Below are 23,854 nucleotides of genomic sequence, written 5' to 3'. Positions count from 1 at the left end.
ATCCCTCCTCCTTACTTCCTTGACCGTGACGACTTCTATTCTGCTTTTTAACCGTGTCTATTTCAAACAGCGAGAAGTTCTGAGTACTTATTTGGAATTATGCAGAACATTTTGCATGTTTTACGTAACTTGTATTGTTCCCGTTCTTCTCCCAACAAATTTTACAATAGCATTCGGGCCGGGGCTTATTTGTCAAATCGCGAACCCAATTGTCAATTTCGCTCCCAGAATAAGAGGTAAGTAGGTGAAGAAATGCATATATCTTTAACTTGTATACTTTTTATGCTTATTCCGTAGCCCTTGGAAAAATTAGGGACGCCGTTCCCACCAATAAGGTCGTTGAAAGAGTGATTCACATATTTGTTAAAACCTGCATCCTAATTCCTCTAATTCTTGTAACAAGTTTTGTCTGGCTGGATATAGACCCGTTGTATGTCCTCCGTGAAACTAGAATTTTCCAGGATTCATTTTATATTTTATTTCCGCTACAAATAATCATTTATACGTGGCTATGTGCAGTAGCGGTGACAGCAGTATGCGGACTAATCACCGTTTCGCCAATAATTCTACAAGGATCGATTCAAATAATTGCGCGATGGAAGAAAGTCTCGGAAAAGTGGGATACTTCGCCAATTCTAGTTCTAAAAGTGTATAAGGAATTGCAAATCTGGAATCGTTACGTGAACCAAAATTACTGTTATTTAGCTGGACCGCCGATAACATTTTTTGGCATGTGTACCCTAGTTTTTTGTAACTATGCGACCATCAGGTTTCCAGGCAGGCTTCCTCTTTCAGTTTTTTGGTTGGTGCCTGTGACAAGTTCGGTGGGATTTATTTTGTTAATGACGATCCTCCCTCCTGCGACACAGGTGTGGGAATCGTCACTAAAGTTACTTGGAGTTTTGAAGTGGAGGTGCTTCTCGAAATATGAATTGAGAGTGTTTCGATCAGTTAATGCAGTGGGCATTGCAATTGGTCCATTCGGACATGCGACACAGTCATGGATGGTGGCGATCTTGTGGAACATTGTGAATTACTCAATAAACTTGTTGTTGACATTTTAAGGTGATGTACTTAATTATTTATGCCATTATATAAATATGTTTAGCAGTAAAATCCACGAGGTTAATTTAACTCAGCAAGTATGTTGTCTTTAATTTAAAAGTAGAATATTGTTAAAATATATATATTGTTAACCATACATATACATTTTACACATATCTTTACCATATTATGTATACTTAAGATTTGCTACAAATTACCAAAAATTATATTTAGATACGTAGTAAAAGAATCAGTGTAGGATATGACACTAATGAAAGACCCCGCGTGGTTTTAGCTTGTAACAAATGTATTACTGAATTAAATTTAATAGTTTTTATATATGATGTTCATCACACTCTTACCTAATGATTTTAATCCATTACGGGACCAAAAACTCCGTCTCTACCGTCTCTAACTGACCGTACCTTTTGCCGCAAGCTCGCCATGAGAGCAGCGCCACTGTTTTCCACGACTTTCTTTATCAGATTCGTGATGACCATTGGAAATCCTTTCAATCCTTTGGGTGGTTTTGTCCCTTTGGAGTCTTCCCTCTTGAGTAATATCCCGTACGAAAAAAATCGTATAATTCCTGAAGAAAATTCGTGTCGATTTCTGCACAAAGTTTGTGCCGCAAATTGGCCCTATTCACTGAAGAAACATTTGTGCATAAAACTTTCTGCATAAATTTTTATGCAGAATGAGCTCTGCAGGATGTTTTATGCAGGATGATAAGCCCAAATTCCTGCAGGATGTGTTATGTATGTATGTGTTATGTATGCACAAAAATATTGTAGAATAATGCTGAATTGAGTTCTCCAAAATTAAATTTCATTTTATTATTGTTATAATTAAATAACATACTATTCATCAAGTATTAATTTTGTGAGAATTTACGTGGCATTTTGAAACTTTCGGGATTCCTCGCGAAGAAAATCGGAAAGTGATTTTGTTATGTCCCTCTTAAAGCGCTTCCTGACTTTTGAAAGCGATTTGCGTTCTGCTATGCTGATTCCAGCGGGGGGTGGCGTATCGAATCCATCTTCCTTAATAATGTAGCCTGTAAACAAATCATCACAAATAAAAACTCAACTGGTACAAAATTGCATTTTTTTAAATTTCATTCATCGCTTACCAATTACTGCATCTCGACGAGCGGGGTCTATTTCTGGTAACGGGAGAGTGGCATTAGCATTGCATTTCTTTCCATACAACGAATGGCCCGTAAGTTCCTCTGCACTAAAAAGTCTTCTGAAGAGGTTTCGGGCCAAAACCGATGATGACTGTGACGACATCATTTTGATGGATGCAAGTTCAGCTACGTTCATCTTTAGTCCAGTTCCTTCGTACAGCTCAACCTGAGAACCGAGCCGGCAAATTATTTATAAATTTTAACAACCAAAGTTGAATAATCGTAGCTTTTCAATCAATTAATCTATCTATCACACTTACATCTGCCGTCTCGTTGGTTTTGTTGAGAAGTTCCTTATACTTTCTCTTTAACTCTCGATATTTAGTTCTCAGGGATCTATATTTTCCTGAAAAACAACGTATAATTAACCATTAAAATCCTATATTTGCTATGGTATTGATATTAAACACCTTTGTATTCATTCGTTTCGGTCGTTTCATTCGATTCTTCCTGTTCACCTTCCAAATTATGTTGGTTACTGTCATCTGCTAGAATGCCCTCGATAGTTGAAGAGTCGATATGGGATAGGATATCACCTATCCTTCGGCTTCGGTCCGATGATTCATTTCTGCGAGATTTCTGCTTCTCTGTTAAAACATGCAAACATTTATATCGTACGACGCTGAATAATGCAACAACTGTAAATGCAACCTATTTTCAAAATTGTCTTACTTAGAGGTACATCCACGGAAATATTAGAACGCTTTCTAGTTGGCTCGACCTTTTGTAACCTTTCGTCGTCACTGACCTGAGCTGCTCGCTCATCTGCTTCTACTGTTAGCTCATCGCATCCGCCTTAATACAGTATTATTTTAAATAATTATTTAAATTACTTAGTTTATTTCGTAAAAATACTATAAATAGATCACATTACTTACCAATATTTAGTATCCTCCCTAAAAACTCTTTTCCTCGTGTCCAAATAATTGATTCGGTCTTCCCAATTAGTTTCCTTCCGCTTGATCTCAAACCACCATCAGCTAACTGGTCGATTGACACGACAGAAAACGTTTTTGGGTCTTCATCTACCCACTCAATTAGTAAGTAATCCATAGTTTTATTATTTGTTTAATTAAAACACAACTTTTTCTTTAAAAGCGTGAGTTTTAAGGGAATTTATGACTGTTTTCACGTAGGGCTTGCAGTTAAATTACCCACCACTTCTGCATCGCAAGATTTAGTGCTGAGCGGGGTGAAGTAATATATTCTTTGCTATTCGGTTGACTAAGAAAATTTTACTCAGAATTTTTTTTTTATTTATTTTTTTTTTTAAGCCTTTTTTTTTAAGCCTTTATCAACTTTATAATTGTTATTATGTCGGGTCGAAAATCTTACAAGAATTATTTTCGATCACCTGGTGGCGAATATTCCACGACAGTTCCTAGAAGAACGAGAGCAAGAGTGATGTGCATGGTAAGAAAAAGTCAAACGTAGTTATAATCTCAAATATAACAATAATCATTCGAATAATTTGTTCCTGCCTCCCAGACCTCAAGAAGGTCTTTAATTACGTCCGCTTCACAGCATGATAACGATGGCGCAGAGACTCGAGGACTTGACGATGAAGCCCTTGATGACAGTATTGACGCTGGATATGATGAAAATTCTACTAATTTCGAACAGAATCTGGTGTGTACATATCCTACGACTTATAATTTATAATTACGAAATATAATTCTTACTTAAATTTAACCGCAGAACGAGGACGAAAGTCAACCAAATATAAGCGATGACGAAAGCAGCTTTCTCGAGTCAAGTGACGAGGACACAATACCTGTGAGTCACCCATTTCCGCACGTCATGTTCCTAAATATTCAATTAACAATGCACTTTGTAATAGGAAGATCTGGCAAATCTACTATATCCGACAGCAAAAGTCACATCTAGAGAAAGTTGTTTATTAATATTCGCCTTTGCAATTCGCCATAAATTAACAAAATCTGCCATGAATGACCTCCTCAGTCTTATCAATTTTCATCTGCCATTTGGAGCAACAATACCTTCATGTACCTACCTGCTAGATAAATCGATCGGTTTAGATTTTGGTTCTGCAACTAAAAATATCTACTGTGAACAATGTGAATCTTTAGTTGAGGGCAATTCGGAACAATGCAAATCATGCCAGACTGTCCTCGAGCCAAACCAACTTGTAAAAAACGGACGGTTTTTTGTGTCTTTCAAAATTAAAAACCTAATGGAGAATCTTTTGCAGAAAGTTGAAGTCCAGAGATCACTTTTGAAAAATATAAATCGACGGTCAAATCCTTGCAATGCTGACATTCACGATATCACAGACGGAAACTTATATAAAAGGCTTGGACTTAAACCATCAGATATAACCTGCTCAATGAATTCAGATGGAATTGCAATTTTTAAGTCGTCCCAATTTTCAATATGGCCACTACTGATCTCTATCAACGAATTGGATTATCCTCTCCGAAGGAAAAATACTCTGCTGGCTGGACTTTGGTTTGGAACCAAAAAACCCAACTTTGACACCTTTCTGGGACCACTGGTTGATCAGAGTCAAGAGTTAGCCGAATTTGGAATTGAATGGAAAACTGATAACAAGGTGTATAGAAGTAAAGTCTTTTTTACTATGTTTTCTGCCGTTTCTGTGGCCAGATGTCAAATACAATTTATAAACCAATTCAACGGAGAATACAGTTGTCCTTGGTGCTTAGCTAAAGGGGAAACTTATCACCTCAGTGAACGAAGCCATAAATGGATTTTCGATCCTACAGAAAAAGCAATCAAGCGCAGTCATACTCAATTCACTAATCATCTGCGGAGTCTTCAAGAACAACTAGAAAATGGGACTTCTGTATCCACAGTGTTTGGTGTAAAAGGAGCTTCAAAGCTTTTGCTAATTCTAAAATTTGATATAGTCCAAGGATTTACATTCGATTATATGCATACGTGTTTGCTGGGTGTTGTTAGAACGCTAACACTGGCGTGGTTGGACTCGAAGCAACACAATGAACAGTTTTATATTGGAAATCGATCAGAAGAAATTAACATGAGGATTAAATTGTGCAAAGTTCCACTTGACTGTAGACGAACATTACGTGGACTTAAGGACGTCAAGTATTGGAAAGCCAGTGAATGGAAAACTTGGATGCTAATTTCTGTGCCTATTTTGCATGGAATATTACCTAACTGCTATAGGAAACATTTCGGGAAACTTGTTACTGCCGTCTGTCTTCTTTCCCAAGACCAAGTCAAACACGAAGACATTATCAACGCAAGGGAACTGATACTCAAATTTAATGAATTAGTACCAAATTTGTATGGTATCTCTTTTTGCACATTCAATATGCATCTGTTAAGTCATGCAGCAGATTGTGTTGAAAACTGGGGCCCATTGTGGGCATATTCTTTGTTCCAATTCGAAAACTTCAATGGGGTACTTTGTAAGAGTTTTGCTGGCTCCCAAAATGTAGGTTTGCAAATTGCGAGAAAAATTACTACAGATCATAAGGTTGCTTCGCTAGGAGAAATTTCATTCATAAATATAAATGCTGCCAACTTCTTTCAGTCCCTTATGGAGAACAGACGGTTCTATTTCAAATCAATTTTAGTTGGAAATTGTACGCTATTAGGGGCCCGAAAACTTTATATATTCAGTTCATATGAAAAGAAAAAACTTGTAAAGCTAGGTTATAACACATCAGAGGGGCAGAGTTTCAAATCATTCATTATTTTTGGTAAGGTATACAACAACGCACAAAGAGATACAAGTAAACGAGTAAATTCAGTTGCAAATATTAGTGGAAATTTGTATATCATAGAAAGAATTATTTATATCAGTGGTTCAATGGAAGTGCTCGTTTTCGTTAGGAGGTTGACAATTTCAGAAGAAAAATATTCCACCATGTCTTCAAAAGTTGTTGGAATTAGTGATCACGTTAGGATAATATCAGCTGAAAATATTGTACCAAAAAAATATATTGGCCACTTCAACCAGTCGGGTAAATTAATTAATGTTACAAAACTTGTTAACTCAGTAGAGTTGGAATAAAGCAGTGTTGCAAATTTATTTCAGTATTTGTTGTTGCTATTAATTTTGCTCCGTACATAATGACTTGCCCGAATCTGCGGGCAACAGCGCCACAAATCATTCTCTTAATTAATTAGTTATAATACGCCAGGAGAATTTATGCATAAAACACTCGACATCAAAGCAACGCAGGAATAGACAAACAACTATCTGCAGGAAGTGTCATGTATAAAATTCTTGTCGAAGTCTGCAGAATACTGTTTGTCGAACCAGGTCGACACAATTTTTATGCAGAGAACGACAGAAATATTCTGCAGGAATTATTCTGCAAGGTCAGGCTGTCTAACTCTGCAGGAATAGACACGATTATTTTTGTACGGGATGCTAAAAACAGTTCAATGGGACGAGCTTGAGGGACATTTGGAGCGTTTTCTTTCTTTTCGAAGAAATACCCTTTTTTGGTGCCACATCCTTAATCCAATAGTCCTACACTCAATCTTGATTCTGTGAGAATTGGGTTTAGCGAAAAATTCAAATCTAAACTAAATACCAAATGTTAACTTATTCAGTTATTTAAAATATGTGCATTGAATTTTTGTATTCGGTTCCACCAGTGTTTTTGGCTATTTATGGGAAGAATCTTACACTTGTGAAAAATATGTATCACAAGGATTTTGACAAATTATAATTTATTGATTAGTTTACGCCAAACAAATTAACCGATGAATAAACAGAATTCTATACTATTGACTATTTACTTTAGATTTCCGAAGTGCACAATTGTAGGAACTTATTTATAAAAGACTTGAAAAAATAAAAAGATGGACATGAAATTTAGATTTTTTGAAATATCGAGTAAAAGTTGTCCATGTAGATTAAGTTACAGTCTGAGCCCACGATTCCTGGACCTTACAAAATTGAGGAGTTCGTCGGAATCTTCGCACACGAAAGACTTTAAGTGCTGACAAGCCACATCGTGCCATTTGACCCCGTCCCCGTAGTAAAATTTAGTATTGCAAACGCAATCCTAAATTTCGGCACGTTTCGGCGAATTGTTTCTAAAAACTTCTACCTTACAAGTTCCAAAAAAAGTTACATAGTTTACTAAATTCCAGGAAATTTATTTATAAAAAATAATATTTTCTCACGATTGACACACGATCTCGGGTCCGGTTGAGCAAGTTGGCGTTGCCCTTCGATGACAAGGATTATGCAACAAAGGGAGAGCAGGAATCCCGTTTTGGACATTTTTTCCGCAACTATGGGAATGCTCCCAAAATTATTTTTGCAACTTAACTTCTACTCCACTCTGTCTCTCACCAAGCCGGAGTGATGTTCAATTCCATTATGACCAATTTCATTCTGAGTGCGAGATAAATTTGTGGATTCGTCACTTCTTGGGAATTGCACAATTTGGAGAAACAGGGATCCCAATGCATTCACAAATGCATTTTTTTTTAGCTTGACGGGATGATGGACAGAAATATGTTTAAGCATTCCGTTGTCTACAGGGTGTCGTAGGTAAAAATATGTTATTTGGGGCTGTGTATTTGTTTTATTAAATTTTCTGCAATAAAGCCCAAAAAATCATGCACAAAATTCAGAGCAAGAGCACACAATTTGGCATATTTACATAGTCTTGCATATTAAATTTCTAGAGAACACTGCAATCTTAAACTAGTTTAATTGCAACATATATTGCATACCATCGATAAGTTCACAAAAAAACAGAGAGCATCAACCTCTTATTTTTTGTAAAAGTTGTTTGAACAAAGTTACACATTTTTCTAGAAACCCTGCTATTCTCAATTAGCTGGCAGTAAAGTGAAGGGGAAGAAGCGAGAGGGTGCCTTAAGTGAGTGAGTAGGATTATATTTTGACAATAACACTTCTGCACACCCTGTACACAAGTGATGTGCAAAATATTTGGCTCATTTTTATCCATGGAGTATTTCCTCTCCTATTATGATCTATTTAATTCCTCTTGATGAAATATTTTTGCAAAAATTTCCTCCAATTTGGCACACCCCAAGTGTACAGCCCCTTCGCAAAAAACTTGGCAAGTGTGGTGCTAATAGTAGTGAAGTAAAGTGATAATGAACGTAATCATCAAGTTTAATGGCTGAATCGTGCAATAAAAGGAAAAAACATCTTCACTATTGACCCACTTTGCGATTTCTGCACTGAAGACCCCTACGTGGATGGTGATGGTTGCGAATTACGCAATCTTAATAAGACAACAAAGTATTTGCGAATATCTGCCTAAGCTGGGGTTTATTTATTTTGGACAGAAGTTTTTTTTTGAATAGGGGGAAAAGTTGGTCAGGAGTGAAGGATTGGTGTCTTGGGATGACGAGTTATTAATAAAAGTGGAGATACAAAAGCACAGCCGTGAAGGTTGGGAAGGTGTAATTTTTTTGTAATCAAGAAATAAAAAATGAGAATGGGTAATTGTTGAGATAAAAAATTAGCAAGTTTTGTATCGAAGGTAAATGATTGAAGAGATGGATACAATTAATTTTTTAGATAATAAAAATTACATTAAAATTAATTTTGGATTTAATAGTGATTAGGAATAAAATTTATTAAATATTTACAAAATAATTTTTTGTCACGTCATAATTAATTTTATTCTAAACGTGAAATGAGGCAAGTTGCAATCTTGATTAGATCGTCTTACTTCCATCTTCAAATAATGATTAAGGAAAAATCTCCTCTGATCAATAAATTGGTAATAATTTACAAATGGTGGTTTTGCTCAACTACATAAATAATTGAAAATATCTGTTTGGATTTGTGAAGTATTAAACTAAACGTGATGAGAAATTGTAATAATTTATTTGTAAAAATATTTACTTGACACAAGATTTATCGTGAATATGTCGCTGTCTATTGATTTGCGTAGCACATTGATGAGATAAAGGAATATTTGTTTAGAAATTGTTTGAATTTGGGCAAGACGACTTTTATTACTCCAAGATTACGACCGGATGCAAAGTGTTTCTCCCTGCTAGGAATTCCAGCACTCGTCCGACAGATCCAGGCTGCCACTAGGGATTATCAAATGGAAACGTTTGATAAGAAAAATTAAGTTAAAAGTTTTTTGAATAAATAGATAATTAGAAAATTAAATAGTTAAATAATTAGATTTAATGTTACATATTTATATTCCTAAGTAATAATTTACTCATATGATAAATAAATTAAATATTTACCCGAGTAAGGATTAAGTATAGAAAAATATTAATGAGTAAGAAATTATTCATTAATTCTTCATTTATTCAATGAATTATTCATTCATAAATTTTATTAAGTGCGAACAGGTATCCTAATGAATAAGTAACATACCAAGATGCCTTGAAATGTTAATCGCTTAAGGGGCCCACACTTGGCGATGAAATCTGTCAATTTTTGAACATCACAGGACAAATTGTCACAGACGGTCCGTTCGTTGGACAGGTGCAGGCCTCCAATTTTCAATTCTGAGAGGCCTAGGAACAATAATTTAATTATGATAAAATTACTTAGGTATATAATCCTGATTAATTTTAAGCAACTGCATTGTAAATGTGAATGGTAGATACAGTTTAGAAAGTGGTATAATCCACTTTATACTTGAGAGCGGGAATCTTGGAAAAAGTGCTAAAATGTATGGGAAAAAATTTATTTCTTATGCAGATTACCTTGGAAGGCGCCCCTGCATTTTCTTCAATTTCCCAGTAGGAAAGAGTGTTTCGGACGGGAAATATGCAATACTTCTCAAAATCAGTGTTTATGGTGCAAGAAACAACTGCAAGAAAGTGGGTTTTTTTCACCTTTTTTACCCGCAAGAAACGCAAAGGTGCAATAAACTCTTCCCACCACTATACTTGATCGGGCGGGTCGCTAGATGGCGTCCTATTTTTTGCACCTTCTTTCGTTCTTTGCTTTGCAATGCAAAGAAATGCGGTGAACCCGCAAGAAACGAAACACTACTCAAAATATAGAGATTAGATAAGCAAATTAGATATATTAATTAGATTAATGAGTTTTTAATTAGTTTTTCGCAGTTTTCCTTCCAAAGCTTGTGTCGAGATTTTAGAGCCATGCTAAAAATTTTACGAAGAAAAATTAAACTTACCAGAATTTACATCTAAAGATTGCAGCGCTTCCAATATTTCCCTTAAATTGAATTTCGCGCCACCAATCAAGATGTCGAAGTGGGTTAAATATTTCCATGTCGCCGCAGCCTCAATCACCTTGACAAGGTAGGCAGTCCCACCCAAATTTTTATCATGCCAGAACCTAGAGGGCCCTATTATCCTGAAGATTAGATGGGTCACGTTCGGAAATTTTGTTCTGGGTTGGGAAGTAAGTATGAGATCGCAAATGTTTCCAACTTGGAGTTTTAAAACGCCTGGAAGTATTCATTCATAAAATTTATTAAGTTTTTTTAAATTTTATTAAAAGAAGCGTTGTTAATTAGATTTCAGGAGACGAAGTATATTTTATTACCTTCATGTCGTTCCCCACATTGGACAGGTGGCCCCTGTATACCATTCTGCCAAAGGTGTTCACTCGTCACGTCAAACCGCTCCAGCGAAATGTTGACCAATTTAGGAAAGTTTTTGAAAATTAGGAATTTATCGATTTGGAAAACGTCAGTGGCCAAATTCTTTAGGGATTTGAGGTTAGGGAATGGTGGGAACTGTGTGATGAGATTTTGAGTTTGGTATCCTTGACGGGTTGGGGACATAATCCCGAAAGTTAAGTGTTCCAATGTGGGCGAAACTTGGTTCAAGAGGGGACAGAATAGGTCCCAAATTTGGATTCTGTATGGTATAACAGATTTGTTAAAATTTAAAAAACCTCCAGCGCAGCCTAATTTAGCCCGAGTCAGGTTCGGATCATACTTTATGATAAGATCAGGTTCTGCTAAGCTCTCCGATTATATGTCACTGCAAATTTTTCAATTTTAATATGATTTGCCAAGTTTTTACCCCGATTGGTACCGACATGCCGAATTTCAGCCTTCTTGGACAATAGGTCACCCCACCCGGTCCCATTGCATGAATTTTTTTCAATTTTTATTTCATTTTCCGAGTTTTTATCCCGATTGGAAAGGTCATGCTGAATTTCAGCCTTCTAGGACAAAATTTAAAAATCAGTGGAGGTCACCCAACAGGGTCCGATAATTTCAAAATTTTTCAATTATAACTTCATTTTCTGAGTCTATACTTCCATTAGGACTATTATACCGAATTCCAGCCTTCTATGACTATTTCGAATATTCTGCACCAAATTGACCCAAACCCCTATAATGACCCCCACCGGTCCAAATCTTTTTTGATCAAACCCATCTTCGAACTCGGTCGTTGCATTGCCCAGATACATGTTTCTGCCAAATTTCAGCCAAATCGGTTAACGCGTTCTTGAGTTATCGTCAGACGGACAGACACCTATGATGATTCCATAAGCCCAGACTCGGGCTAAAAATTAGGACGAGCTGTTGGTTATGACAGTTAGTTTAGCCGGGGTGTTCAAAGAGATGCTTTCTAGGTAGGGACAATAATAAAAATTTTTGCCAACCCGCACAATTTCTGCCGTTTGAGTTTGCCTCCATGGAAGGCTGGTCAACCATGGACCACCCCTTAACCCAATAGGTTTGCCCCTGAACCCTACTTACCGGCCATTTCCAGGATAGTCAAACCATTCAAAGGTTTTTAGATTTTTCGAACACTTTTCCAGATCTGGGAAAAAGGATCCAGTGATTCGTAATGTCCTTAGCTCAGCCGCAGAATCGATAATTGTTTGCAAGTTTTGTTTTCCATGCTCAAAACTAATGACACCCTGATGGATCTTCAATAATTTGAGGTTTTTGAGGGAAATTAACCCAAAATCGGTAAAAGACGAGGTATCAGATACTTTTGATATGGCTAACTTTCCTAAATTTGGGAGTCTGTCGGCCTTCAAGATTTGAACGAATTCTGGCCAAATTTGGGGATCCATGTCGATGTGGATTTCTCTAATTTGTCTTCCTCAAGTTGAGCCGGCCCACGCGAAGGTTTTAAATTGGCCGGGGTCGCAGCGTCGGATAGAGATTCGTTTGATAAGGGCGGGGTTAATTTTTTGAATCTCCTCCATTGATAATAGGTAGATTTGTAAAACTTTTCTCGTTCCTAGTTCAGTGGATGATATGCTGTACCAAGTGGAGGACACTGTTCGGAACGACTTGACGCAATGGGTGTCCAAATGGAGAAAAATGTTTGAGAGAATCTAAAATATATAAAAAATATTTGGATTAATCTATAATAAAATGTATGCATAGTTTATAAAGTTTTTTACGATACATAGTTGGGTGGCGAAATTATAAATTATATGACCAGTTTCTGGACCAGAAACAGAAGAATTTTGTTATGAAATCGTATTTTATAAGTGGGTGGGGTATTTTCAATTTCTTACGATTGGATTTGTCAGGACGGAGAGGGAATTTTGAATAGAGTCAGGCTCCATGTCTATTCACTGATTTGGTTGAATTGGGGAAGGAATAGTTGCGAGTATTTCGTAATCTGTAAAGTGTTTTAGGAAATTGACAAACAAATTTAAAATTTTCTTAGTTGGATGAATATAAACCAGTAATGCTGACACTTGTTAAAAAATGGAATGAGTGGTATTTTCACGAGAATGTTTTTTTGTGTACATATTTATCTGTATCCTTATACGCAAGTTATATTTTAGGAATTATGACTATGGATTCTGAGAAGGGTCAAGTTGAACATGGTTAAAAGGTTAGTTACCTGGGATCATTAGAACGCCTTAAGAATATAATGGAGGTTATTACCCTTTCAGTTTTTGGATTAAGGGGGGAACATGGAAATAATTCTTAGGACTGAAATAAAATAAATTAAATGAGATGCCCTAGGGAAAAAGAAATATACTTTGAGACAGGCAAGGTTTATTCATTGACAAGGCGGACAAAAAAGGTTTTCGGATTGTCGATAATGACAACATAATCTGACGAAGAAGACTTGTTCACCAGACTGTGAATCTGACCATTTTTTTCTTAACAAATATACTCAAAATATTTTACGAAGCCTTTAAACCATGTAGAATCAAATTAAGGACCTGTCGGACAAATCCAGAGAAAAGTGTTAAGTACAAACAATTATTCTTTGTTTGGACCTTCAACGAAAAGTTGACCATTTGAGCCGAGTTTCAAATAAACATTTGCAAAGAAAATGTCTAGAAAAATGCACAAGAACAGATTAGATTTTACGAGGAAGAAAACATGTTTATTCTGTACAGAATTTCTAAATTTTTAAACCATCGTAGGCTTTTCAATGTTTTATTCAATGATTTTCATATTTGCTATAATACAAGTTTTAAAATCCGCAGTCAAATTAACATTATGACATCTCTATCCATGCGTCCTGGCTGAGGACTTGTGAAGTATCATTAAAAGTATGCAAAGCTTGAAACACAAATTTTGCCTGCCTGGATATGTAATAAATTCGGCTCAAAAAAATCGAGAAATTTTTAATCCCTTCATTTCCAATTTTTTCAAGATTTCTAGAAATTTCTCTTTCCCCTCCGTCCCCCTCATGGGCACAGAAACTTCCTCAAGGTTTGGAAAGGCGTCGAACTTTTCAACGAAGTTTAGAAAAAGCTGATCCTGACCGCACTTTCCCACCCGGATGGATCTTATCGCACCCAATATTTCCTTGTTTTGATACAAATTTGAACTCGCGCTCCAAAACCAACGCGCTTTAACGTTAAAAATTCCAACACCGACGGGACCGCAGATTCTGTACAAGGCATAAATTTCATCCTCATACATGAAAGTTCCGCAAAATTTTTCGGGGACACTTGATCTCTCTTGCTTAAACTCGATGGAAAATTTTCGAGTATCTCGCCGCGAATTGTAAAATCTTGCTGTCACATAATCCTTGAGTGGGGGGAAAATTGGACAGAATCGTCTAAAATTTATCGAGTTGGAACCTAAGATGCTGCAAAAATATATGAAAAATTCACAAAAGTTAGAAAATTCATAAATACTTTTCCTCGCTTTACATATGTACATAAATCCCTTACTATTCGCACGTCCAAATGGACAACCACCTCAAATTTGGCGCTGCTTTCAAAACCTGGTCAAACTCGTGAGCCGAGATAATTTCCAGAACCCTTAGATTGTACAGCCTTCCCGGAATTTCTACTGCAAGTTCGACATCCCAATTTCCAAAAATTTTTGAAATTAAGACTTCCAAGTTCGTCACAGGACTAAGGATCCTGTCCAACTCATTCGCCGTAATTTCCACTGTGCATCTGGATCTTTGTGCTAATTCTAATTTTTTAATTTCCCCTGCCCCAACGGTTTTTTGCAGCGCTTTCAGTAAATTTTTCAGGTGGTCACAACTTTCCGCAATAATAAGAAAATTCGACCACGGTAAGGACGAACCATCCTTAATTTTTGCAATGTCGGCAATCTCATTTATGCGAATTTGCATCTTCCCCACCGCATTTTTGCAATTAGCTATCAATCGATACATCTCCCTGGACACGGGCAGAAGCTGCATAATTGATTTGCCATCCAAATAACGCAGCACATTAATTTTCACCTAAGAAAAAAAGATAAATTGTAAAGTTCCCATCTTTTAAATTATCCTATAATTATTCAAGAATTGTTAACATTTACCAATTCTGGCAAACTTGTCCAATCAATTGTCTTACTAGGTGCCATGGTACAAATCTTAACGTCGTTTGCCTGAATTTCAAAAAAAATGTCCATAATATTTAAATTGGTGTCACAATATTGCCTTAAATATTGTCAAAAGTTTGGGATTGGAATAATTTTTTAGCTGAATATTACTTCAATTTAATTATCTGCAAACAGTGTTGCATATTTCCCACCCAGCAGAATTTTTCCCATGGTAAATGTAAAAAATTGGGAAAAATTGGGAAAAATTGGGAAAAATTGATTTTGACCGTCCAAAATTGGGAAAAATTATTTCCCATGTATTTAGTTATGGAGAAAACTAACTTTCTTTAAAATCAATATTTCCGAAATCTGACTTCATATTTGTGATCTCCATAAAATTCTGAGCATTTTGGTGTATTATATGACCATTTTTGCTCAAATAAATAAAAAATTTTATTTCCCCATATGAATGCATGTTAATTTTAAAGATTATTCAATTTCAACCGTATTACCAACTTATTTTCTCAGAATTTCATGGAGAATACGAATATGAAGGTAGATTTTTGAAATACTAACTTTTGAAGAAGTTGTTTCAAATCGCCCCAAAACAGAATTTTTCCCACTTTTTCCCATTTTTCCCATTTCCCACTCATTTTAAGTGGGTGGTAAAAATTGCCTTTTCCCCATTTTTTCCCACTGTCCGGTAAAAATTGGTTTATACCACTTGCAACACTGTCTGCAAACTTCCTGACTAAATTTATCTTAGCTGGTAAGAATTATGCACAACTTAAACTCTAGCTAGGACGACTTTTTCACGCGTACTGGTTTTCCTGCCACATTATAATTTTCCTAAGTAGATACAAATATTTGAAGGAGACCTTCAATCCAGCCTTCAATCACCGTGGGAATCCCTTAGAAGGGTCATTTCTACCAAATACAGAGAAAATATTTCCTGACAAGGATTCTTTGTTGGTATTGGTTTGTCAAGCAAAAGTTTACCCTTCTCCGTTAAGCTAAAAATAAACTTTTTCAAAGAAATGTGGGAAACCCTTACTCTTATTCAGAACCAGTATATGGTCACTGCAAAAGTTATAGTACAAACGAAAGTGGGCTCATTGATAAATTTTAAAATGAATTCGTTGCATGTCAGTTTCGTGCCTATGAAATTGAAGTCAAAAAAGTTTCGGGATTCTTATTAAGGATAATATAGAAATTCGATCTAGCTCGAAATCCACGTATACAAATAAAGGAGGAATCTAGTACTTATGTATGTATGTATTATCCACAAAAGATTTGGCGCCGTAGCAATTATGAGAAGTTTTTGGAAAAAGCTTGAAAAATATTTCAAATTCCCGCCACGCGCTTAACTTGGTGCAGTCACAAAAAAATAAAAAAACGGGTCCGCTTATTTCTGGTGACGAACAAAATAAAATTGTCCGATTCAAATCTTAGCGTAGCCGCTGACACCTTTGCATTGTTAGCTATAGTTTAATTACAATTTAAAATTTCTGATTATTTCTCATCAACCTGAGTACAAGTTGAATCTGCCGCTACTTATTTTTAACTAAATCTTGTTAAATCGCTGACACGTACAAATGGTAGAATACTTAGACGAAATTCAAAGGTTGAATTTATTTATACAAATTAATTTTTAAGTTTTCATGGAACTTAAAGGTTAAGGGTTTTATTAATTACAGATTATTAAATTTTGAATGAGAGCGGAAATCAAACTATAAAATCCATAATTTAGGCCAGATCAATGTACGATGCTGGAAGAAAGAATGAGCATAAGTTATTTGCTAATCTCTCCACATCTCAAAAGACTATAAATTTACCCTTCAAAACGCACTTTCCATTGTTTTTGGAAAAAGTTTCAAAGTGGATTCTCTCACCGAGGTGCCACGCCTTGGTCAAAATGGTCTCCCCTGGAGAAACCGGGTAGGAGAGGCGGGTCTGAAATTTAATTTGACAAAATAATCTAACCAAAAATTATTTCTTCTACCCCAACGAATTAGCCGGCATTACGCCATGGAAATCTACCATACCATTTAAATAATTAAGTTAACAAACCTTCACACTTTTGAACTTTGAGACATCCCCCTCCCCAAAATATTTGAGGATATTTTGAACCACCGCGCCCAAATAGTAGCGCCCATGGCATCTCGGCTCCGGGCGAAGTTTGTCGGTAATCGCGTAGTACTGCTTGTGATAGTTGGTGGCAAATAGCGACATGTCTTTCGGCGGGGATTTGACCGTTTCAAAATATTTTGGATCGAACGGCACCGCCGTGAAGGGGAGGACCACGTCCGGTTCCCTCCCCTGCGGTGGGGACACGAGTGGTACGATGTTTGACTGATGGGTGGACATCCCTGCACCGGGGGACGAGTACCTTCTAGCGCCAATTTCGTATATTTGATATTCGATAAAAAATATTTTACAGCCGGTCGCATCCGTCCCGTGAACTGGGGAAATTAAAAAAAAGTGCGAAAATTTTACCTGGAAAAATCGCGAATTAATAAATATTTACTGACAATTATAGCAGAAGTTGGTGCCCTTTCCCTTATCCAAAATATCGACGAGTTCCAATTCGAAACAAATTTCGCCGTCAGGTTTGAGAGGTTGTAACATTTTAATGTAAATCTCGCCATGGACGGTCCTCTCGTTCGGCATGATTTGCGATTGCCAGGACAACTCGAGCAAAATCTGGTTTGCCACGGGGAGCAGGAAAGTGGGGAGAATTTGGAACGATTTGTTCCCCTGGTCGAGATAGTGCGCCCAGTTTGGGTACGATTCGTCAATGCCGACTGTGACAAATAATCGATAAAGTTTTGAAATTTTAAAATTTTAAAATTCGCGCCACCCACCTGCCAATGCGTGCTGGATGGCGTCCTCTCTCCCATAGCGGAGACAAACCTTGGGAAACTCGTACCCCCGAACGTTCTCCATGGTGACGTCCTTCACTTTTTGGTTGGATTTCTCATTCTCCAGACACACCTTGTAACTCGTGTCAAATTTTTCGCCACATTTCCCCCGTCCGTCGGAAATTATAGAGGCGAACCTCTTCCCCGGAGGGAACAAGGAATTTTTCGCCTTCATCGAAGCGGCTTGTTTAAAAAATCGAAACATTTCGTAGAAATATTAGTAATATTAGTTTAGTTTGTAAATATTGTGGATGGATTTTGCGAGTGGTTTTGTGGAGAATGGGAAACTAGGAGTGGGACTGATTTTAAGTTTTAGGTGTCCCTTGTGCTGGAGAGATCTGAGGGACGAAGCATAAAAGGCGAGGGTGCGTGGTGAAGGTGACGAAGGTCAGGGTTGCAGAATGTGGACTTAAGTACTTCATTCAACTCTGGGACTTGTATCTCACAAATCTCTGTGGGGAAGATTAAGGATTTTGGGAATCTCAGAGTCCTTGAACTTCTATGTATTTACAAAGAGAGATTTTGGGTACCCAAAAATTGATCCCTTTTCGTCCACAGTCGGTGAATGTGGGTGAGATTGTAATATAGTTATAGGTAAGTATATTAGTTGGATATTTACTATATTAATTTTCTGGTAATAATTGTGGCTTCAACACATTTATACTTATATGTGATGGATTCCTACAAATCCGCTGAAGGCATATTTAGACACCGCCGAGAGTAATATTATTTTGATTGAGGTGAAGGGTACCTAGTTTCCATAAAAATTATTATTACACACAGAAAAAATTAACTTAGCACATATATCATGCCTTTGTTTAATTTTTGCATGTCAACTAATCTACTAACTACTCAATTTTGCAGATAGGATGTACTTAAAAAACAGCCACCATTGTTAGTCACAAAAGAAATGTATACCAATATTTTTTCCGTCAATCTGACATTTTATTGTCCAATTTATGAATCTATCAGCATTATTTGAAGCATAAATTATTTTTTTAAACTTTATCCTTTTCTCGGCTAGGAGAGAAAAAATCTATTGAGTGTATGAGGAAAAGGAAATGAACAGATTTAATTAACTTATATATTTACCCAGTTCTGTCCGTCGGAACGCATCTTGCAATGCTGTAGCTCAGCATTGAAAGGATAGAAAAAAGGGTCATTCATGCACCACGTCGCTTCTGTCGCTATGTGGGATGTTTCTGCTGTGTTGGCTGCCCATGGCCAGATTGTCGGCCAGATCGTCGGCCAGATCGTCGGCCAGACCGTCGGCCCGATCGTCGGCCAGATCGCCGGCCCGACCGCCAGCCAGATCGTCGGCCCGATCGTCGGCCCAACCGCCAGCCAGATCGTCGGCCCGACCGTCGAGTAGAGCCAGGGTCTTGCAGGGGCTATGGCTGCGCAAGCTCAGATTATCAGCCAGATCGTCGGCCCGATCGTCAGGCAGGGCCAGAGTCTGGCCGTGGCTCTGGCTGCGCAAGCTCACCTTATCAGCCAGATCGTCGGTCCGATCGACGGCCGGAGCCAGATTCGGGCCGGGGCTCTGGCATAGTAAATGCAAAGTAAATGCATAGGCCAGATCATCGGCGGAAGCCTGACGCTGATCATACCCCACACTCTCACACTCTAAATCCCCACACTCTAAATTGGGGATTTACGAGCAATTACACGTTAATCAGGAAGATGTCGCTGCAGCTACCTGTTAAATTAATAGAGTAGATGCTTTGAGGGCCGTTACTTGAATAGATGCGTTAAGGACGGACTGAACTGGACAAATATGTATTTGGTTAATAAGTGATGTGGTGCCACGGGCACCACAGCATCGCCTAGTTATTGATATTCGGATTAGTGGACTAACTACATTTGTGGATAAAGTATTGAGGATTAATTTTTATTTAGTAAGGATTAATGATGAAAAATGTGGACTGAGCACATTGAATTAATTAGTTCGTAATTATTAATCAGACAGCGTATGTAATTAACCCAACTCTGTAGTTTAGATGGCAAATATTGGGTTTTGCTTAACTTAACCTAATCTACATAAAGCCCTTGGTCTAATTTTAAATTTTGCATTTCGTGTTTGTCGGCGATCGAGAAACTTGGCAAACTATACATGAAAGAAGTATTTCATATTAAATTAATTATTCATTCAACAAACATTCCGAATATTCCAGAATTATGTCCTCTTGCATAAGATTTATTTATAACTGTCAAGGTAAATATTTGTTTGCCTTCTCCCTGGTGGTTTAGTATTCCACGACATTCTCTGGTTAAGTTTTGAAATATTGGGATCATTAATTATTGAACATTTTTTGAAAAGTTATGCAAAAAGGGAGATCTGCAGAATATTTTAAAATCAATAAACAAGAAAAAGTTATTCTGGTTTTTGATTTGACATTACGGTAGGAGTTCAAGTTTTATTTAAAAAAATATTAATTAAGAAATCCTAAACACTTTAGCTTTATTTTGACTACTAAATACTTTACCTAACCTTTATCATGTCAAGTTCCTGGATTTATTTGTTGTCATTTTTCCTCTTGAAAATTAAGGCGGAATATTTTAATATTTGGAGTGGTGTATTTCTCGATGCCGACATAACGTTCATTTTCACACCAGATTGCTCCAATTTACTAGAAATAGGTAGGAATTTTCAGTATTTTGAGGCTGTAAGTGCACATAACCCTTACACACCGATTCGCTGTATTATTCTTTGTCGAACGACATCTGCTCTTCAGCATCAACAAGGAAGTAAATCTTTGGAAATCTTTCGATATCGGGGGACGGAGAAATCGGCACGGCTGAAAGCAATTTTCTTACCGCTAGACGTCACTTCAGGTTACAATGAGATCTTTGGAGAATTACAGTGTGAATACTTAATCAAAATGTCGGACCGGGTATTACGACAAGAATATATTTTCGGTCACATTTTTTCCTACCGGGATATAAATTGTTTCAAACGAGCCGCCAAGTTGAATAGAGGTGTGCGGTTAATCGGGTTTGGAAATGGTGTCAACTCATCCATTTTCATACCTTGCTTGACCTGTGCACAAGATACCCTAAATTATCTACAGCAGGTCTCACTAGGAAACATCAAGCAAGCTTGGGATTCTCTGAATAGGGACATGCACAAATTCTTAATCTATGTCCGTAACCCGGTAAACGCAAAGTGTGGCGTAGACAGCAAGGGCTTTGTCAATTTAAAGCAGCCGGAATTCTGCGTTTCTGCCACAATTGCGGAAAAGTATAATTTAACGTTACTCCAATTCAAGGGAGTAGATAAAGTTTTCCTTAGCGATAGAAGTTTTGGCTTCGGAATTGTTAAAATGATCAATGAAACCAAATTGGCTGAATTTGTTTATACGGTAACCTTTGACCCCATGAAATTTATAACGGTAACCAACCCGTCATCTCCGGCTAGCAGTGTGACGACTTTCGTGTCGCCGTTCGATCCTGCAACTTGGATTTGCATCCTGATCAGCATAATTTCCGTTGCGGAATTCTTGACGTTCCTAAAATGTCGGGGGACAAGGCATGCGCAGAACTTTGCTACCACATTTATCGACAAAGTTATGACTGTAACATTTATATTTCTTGGAAATGTGGGTGAATCTTCGCGAAAGGCATACCGTTCGAGGAAGATATCCCTTTTGCTCGTAACCATATGGCTGTTTGGGTATCTCGTCCTCATGCTGAATTTTTACCAGGGAACGATTTATTCCTGCATTACGGTCCCCCTCCCCCCGCCGACACCGAGAGGGTTTGAAGATCTCGTCAACTAGGATATTCCCGTCGTAGCGATGGATCAGGTGTATAATGCGAATAAAAGTAAACATGAATCAATCCTTTTGGATCAAATTATCCCCGAGTTACGCAAATATATGAATCGGGATACAAAATATTTAAACTTTCTAACCCGATTTGAACAAAAGTTGCTGTGGATGGGAAACAAATCCGTTGAAGACATGGTCAGCGCAACTGTTTTTGAAAATTCTTCACGAACTCATGAAACGATTGCTTTGCTGATACCTGGCAGTATTTTTCAGTATACTGAGAAGATGTTTAAAATAATGGGAAATCGACGCATCGTTGTAAACAAGGAGGACTCGAAATTCCTGGAGGTCGAACTGCAAGTTGGACCTGATAATTTACTCTTTCCATACTTCAATAAATATTTTTTCAAAAAAACACTCTTAGGTTCGGCAATTGATATCGCACATAAAATAAGAAAACAAGTAATTTTACGGGTACATTTTATTAAATATCACATTGCAGAATTAATTTCTCGCATGCGCCATAACGGTGGTGCAATATTATTATTATACTAGGCGATTCTGTGGTGCCCGTGGCCCCACGTCAATAAACGCTAACATCTATATTAGTCCAGTTCATGTATCACATAGTATTTTTCTACTGCATCCTTCTAATGCATTTTTCAGAACATGGAAGAGATACGTTGCGAGCCATCCACAATGCTATTTGATTTGATTTGATTCGTGATAAAATCAACATCCTGAACTATAATGATGACCGTCTTGATTTGGTTCTGGTTTGATAGCGACCAAGAGCAAACCAAGTCAACTATATGGGTGACCATACTGAAGGTAGTCTTGATTTGGTTTTGGTTTGGTCGAGACCAGAACCAAACCAAGTCAACTATATGGGTGACCATACTGAAGGTAGTCTTGATTTGGTTTTGGTTTGGTCGAGACCAGAACCAGACCAAGTCAACTATATGACTAACTGTACTGATACATACACCTTAATACTAAGCATTGGATAATGTCTGTGAAAAAACGGAAATGAGCAGAGTAGCTATCACCATGCGAGAAAGATATTTGGTATTTCTAATATTTGGAAGTATTAGATAAATTCTTACACATTTATAACTGGATCGGGCTGGATGCAATTAAAATATAAGCAAGTGTCTAACGTTTAATCCGTCAACTGGTGTATTATTAACAAAAACCCAAAACTTTATTAACAAAATTAATTATCAAAATATGACACATTTACATACTTATAAGGATACGAATACAGCTAAATAGATTACTGAATCCTGGACTCCTGTGTGGTCAGCTTCTTATATATATATTAATGTGTAATCATGAATTACTCTGCGAAACAATACTATAATACGGAAAATAACAATAAAATTAAATAGATTATTGAAAGATTTCTCTAAATACAACATTTCTGGTAAATTGACGATCATTATTTAGAAGATTTCCTTGTTGTGCTTGTCTCTGAATAAACACTCTTATTTGATCTGGATTCCTGCACCTTGATAAGGCAACATATAACTGTCCGTGTGAGAAGACAGGGGTCCTAAGGTTTATCCCAACGTGATCGTACGACTGTCCTTGAGATTTATTGATGGTGATTGCATAAGCAGGAGTAACAGGGAACTGTCTTTGCTTCAGGACGAATGGAAGTGTAGTATCCGACGGAGCCAAATCAATCCTGGGAAGAAAAACAATATCTCCTCGATTGCATTCCGATATAATTTCCGCAGTGATGAAATTTCTTTGTAATTCCCGGACGATAAGCCTGGTCCCGTTACACAATCCTTTTTTCGGATTCAAATTTTGAAGCAGCATGATGATCACTCCCTTCTTTAATAACAGGACATGGGGTGGCATTCCTGATGGTGTCTGATTATTCAGAAATTCAACCGGATAGTTGAGTTCATCACTGGGGTCCTTTGAGGAAACAGAATCAGCACTGTAGTATATGGATGGGACACCGGGCAACAGATCGATAATCTTCCTGTTTATTTCAAGGGTTTGCTCATTGGTTGGAGAAAGTATTATGCGTTTTGCTAATTCCTCAACAGACAGTTCATTAATGCTTTCGCCGAAGATTGAAGTGATCAATTCTCCTGTCCCAATAATATTTTGAGGAATTTCAATTGTGTCGTTGTATGGTACTTCGTTAATGGGGTCTAAATCTCCAGTTCCAACTTTTAGCAGCCAATTATTGTGGTCGTCGTGTCCATCTGTTCTCATATTTACCGTAAGAGTAAGAGT

General features: G+C 37.2%; 5 protein-coding genes across 5 annotated transcripts; all 5 read right to left on the bottom strand.

The window, feature by feature from the left end:
* Positions 1-1,887: 1,887 nt before the first annotated feature.
* On the bottom strand, positions 1,888-3,318 carry LOC118439102. Its single transcript, XM_035860132.1, has 6 exons — positions 3,112-3,318; positions 2,906-3,028; positions 2,644-2,820; positions 2,494-2,579; positions 2,177-2,399; positions 1,888-2,101 (listed from the first exon to the last, which is right to left on the bottom strand). Exons 1-6 carry the CDS (start codon positions 3,284-3,286, stop codon positions 1,935-1,937), a joined length of 951 nt encoding a protein of 316 aa, XP_035716025.1. The 5' UTR covers positions 3,287-3,318; the 3' UTR covers positions 1,888-1,934.
* A 5,536-nt stretch (positions 3,319-8,854) lies between these two features.
* On the bottom strand, positions 8,855-12,846 carry LOC118439095. Its single transcript, XM_035860123.1, has 6 exons — positions 12,675-12,846; positions 11,899-12,488; positions 10,728-11,044; positions 10,354-10,629; positions 9,582-9,724; positions 8,855-9,283 (listed from the first exon to the last, which is right to left on the bottom strand). The coding sequence occupies exons 2-6, from the start codon at positions 12,219-12,221 to the stop codon at positions 9,203-9,205; spliced, it is 1,140 nt and encodes a 379-aa protein (XP_035716016.1). The 5' UTR covers positions 12,222-12,488; positions 12,675-12,846; the 3' UTR covers positions 8,855-9,202.
* A 702-nt stretch (positions 12,847-13,548) lies between these two features.
* Positions 13,549-15,128, bottom strand: LOC118439075. The gene is made up of 3 exons (XM_035860099.1): positions 14,905-15,128; positions 14,304-14,827; positions 13,549-14,218 (listed from the first exon to the last, which is right to left on the bottom strand). Exons 1-3 carry the CDS (start codon positions 14,995-14,997, stop codon positions 13,729-13,731), a joined length of 1,107 nt encoding a protein of 368 aa, XP_035715992.1. The 5' UTR covers positions 14,998-15,128; the 3' UTR covers positions 13,549-13,728.
* Positions 15,129-16,568: 1,440 nt separating this feature from the next.
* On the bottom strand, positions 16,569-18,103 carry LOC110860202 (peroxisomal multifunctional enzyme type 2). Its single transcript, XM_022109255.2, has 5 exons — positions 17,772-18,103; positions 17,439-17,711; positions 16,978-17,369; positions 16,743-16,860; positions 16,569-16,676 (listed from the first exon to the last, which is right to left on the bottom strand). The coding sequence occupies exons 1-5, from the start codon at positions 18,031-18,033 to the stop codon at positions 16,654-16,656; spliced, it is 1,068 nt and encodes a 355-aa protein (XP_021964947.1). The 5' UTR covers positions 18,034-18,103; the 3' UTR covers positions 16,569-16,653.
* Positions 18,104-18,987: 884 nt separating this feature from the next.
* Positions 18,988-23,833, bottom strand: LOC110860201. The gene is made up of 3 exons (XM_022109254.1): positions 23,109-23,833; positions 22,942-22,955; positions 18,988-19,469 (listed from the first exon to the last, which is right to left on the bottom strand). The coding sequence occupies exons 1-3, from the start codon at positions 23,831-23,833 to the stop codon at positions 18,988-18,990; spliced, it is 1,221 nt and encodes a 406-aa protein (XP_021964946.1).
* Between the last annotated feature and the right edge of the window lie 21 nt (positions 23,834-23,854).

This window comes from Folsomia candida, unplaced genomic scaffold (assembly GCF_002217175.1).
Source record: "Folsomia candida strain VU population unplaced genomic scaffold, ASM221717v1 Fcan01_Sc030, whole genome shotgun sequence".
NCBI classification, from domain to species: Eukaryota; Metazoa; Arthropoda; class Collembola; order Entomobryomorpha; family Isotomidae; genus Folsomia; species Folsomia candida.
The sequence above is the reverse complement of the archived record's forward strand: the minus strand, read 5'-3'. Positions and strand labels throughout refer to the sequence as shown.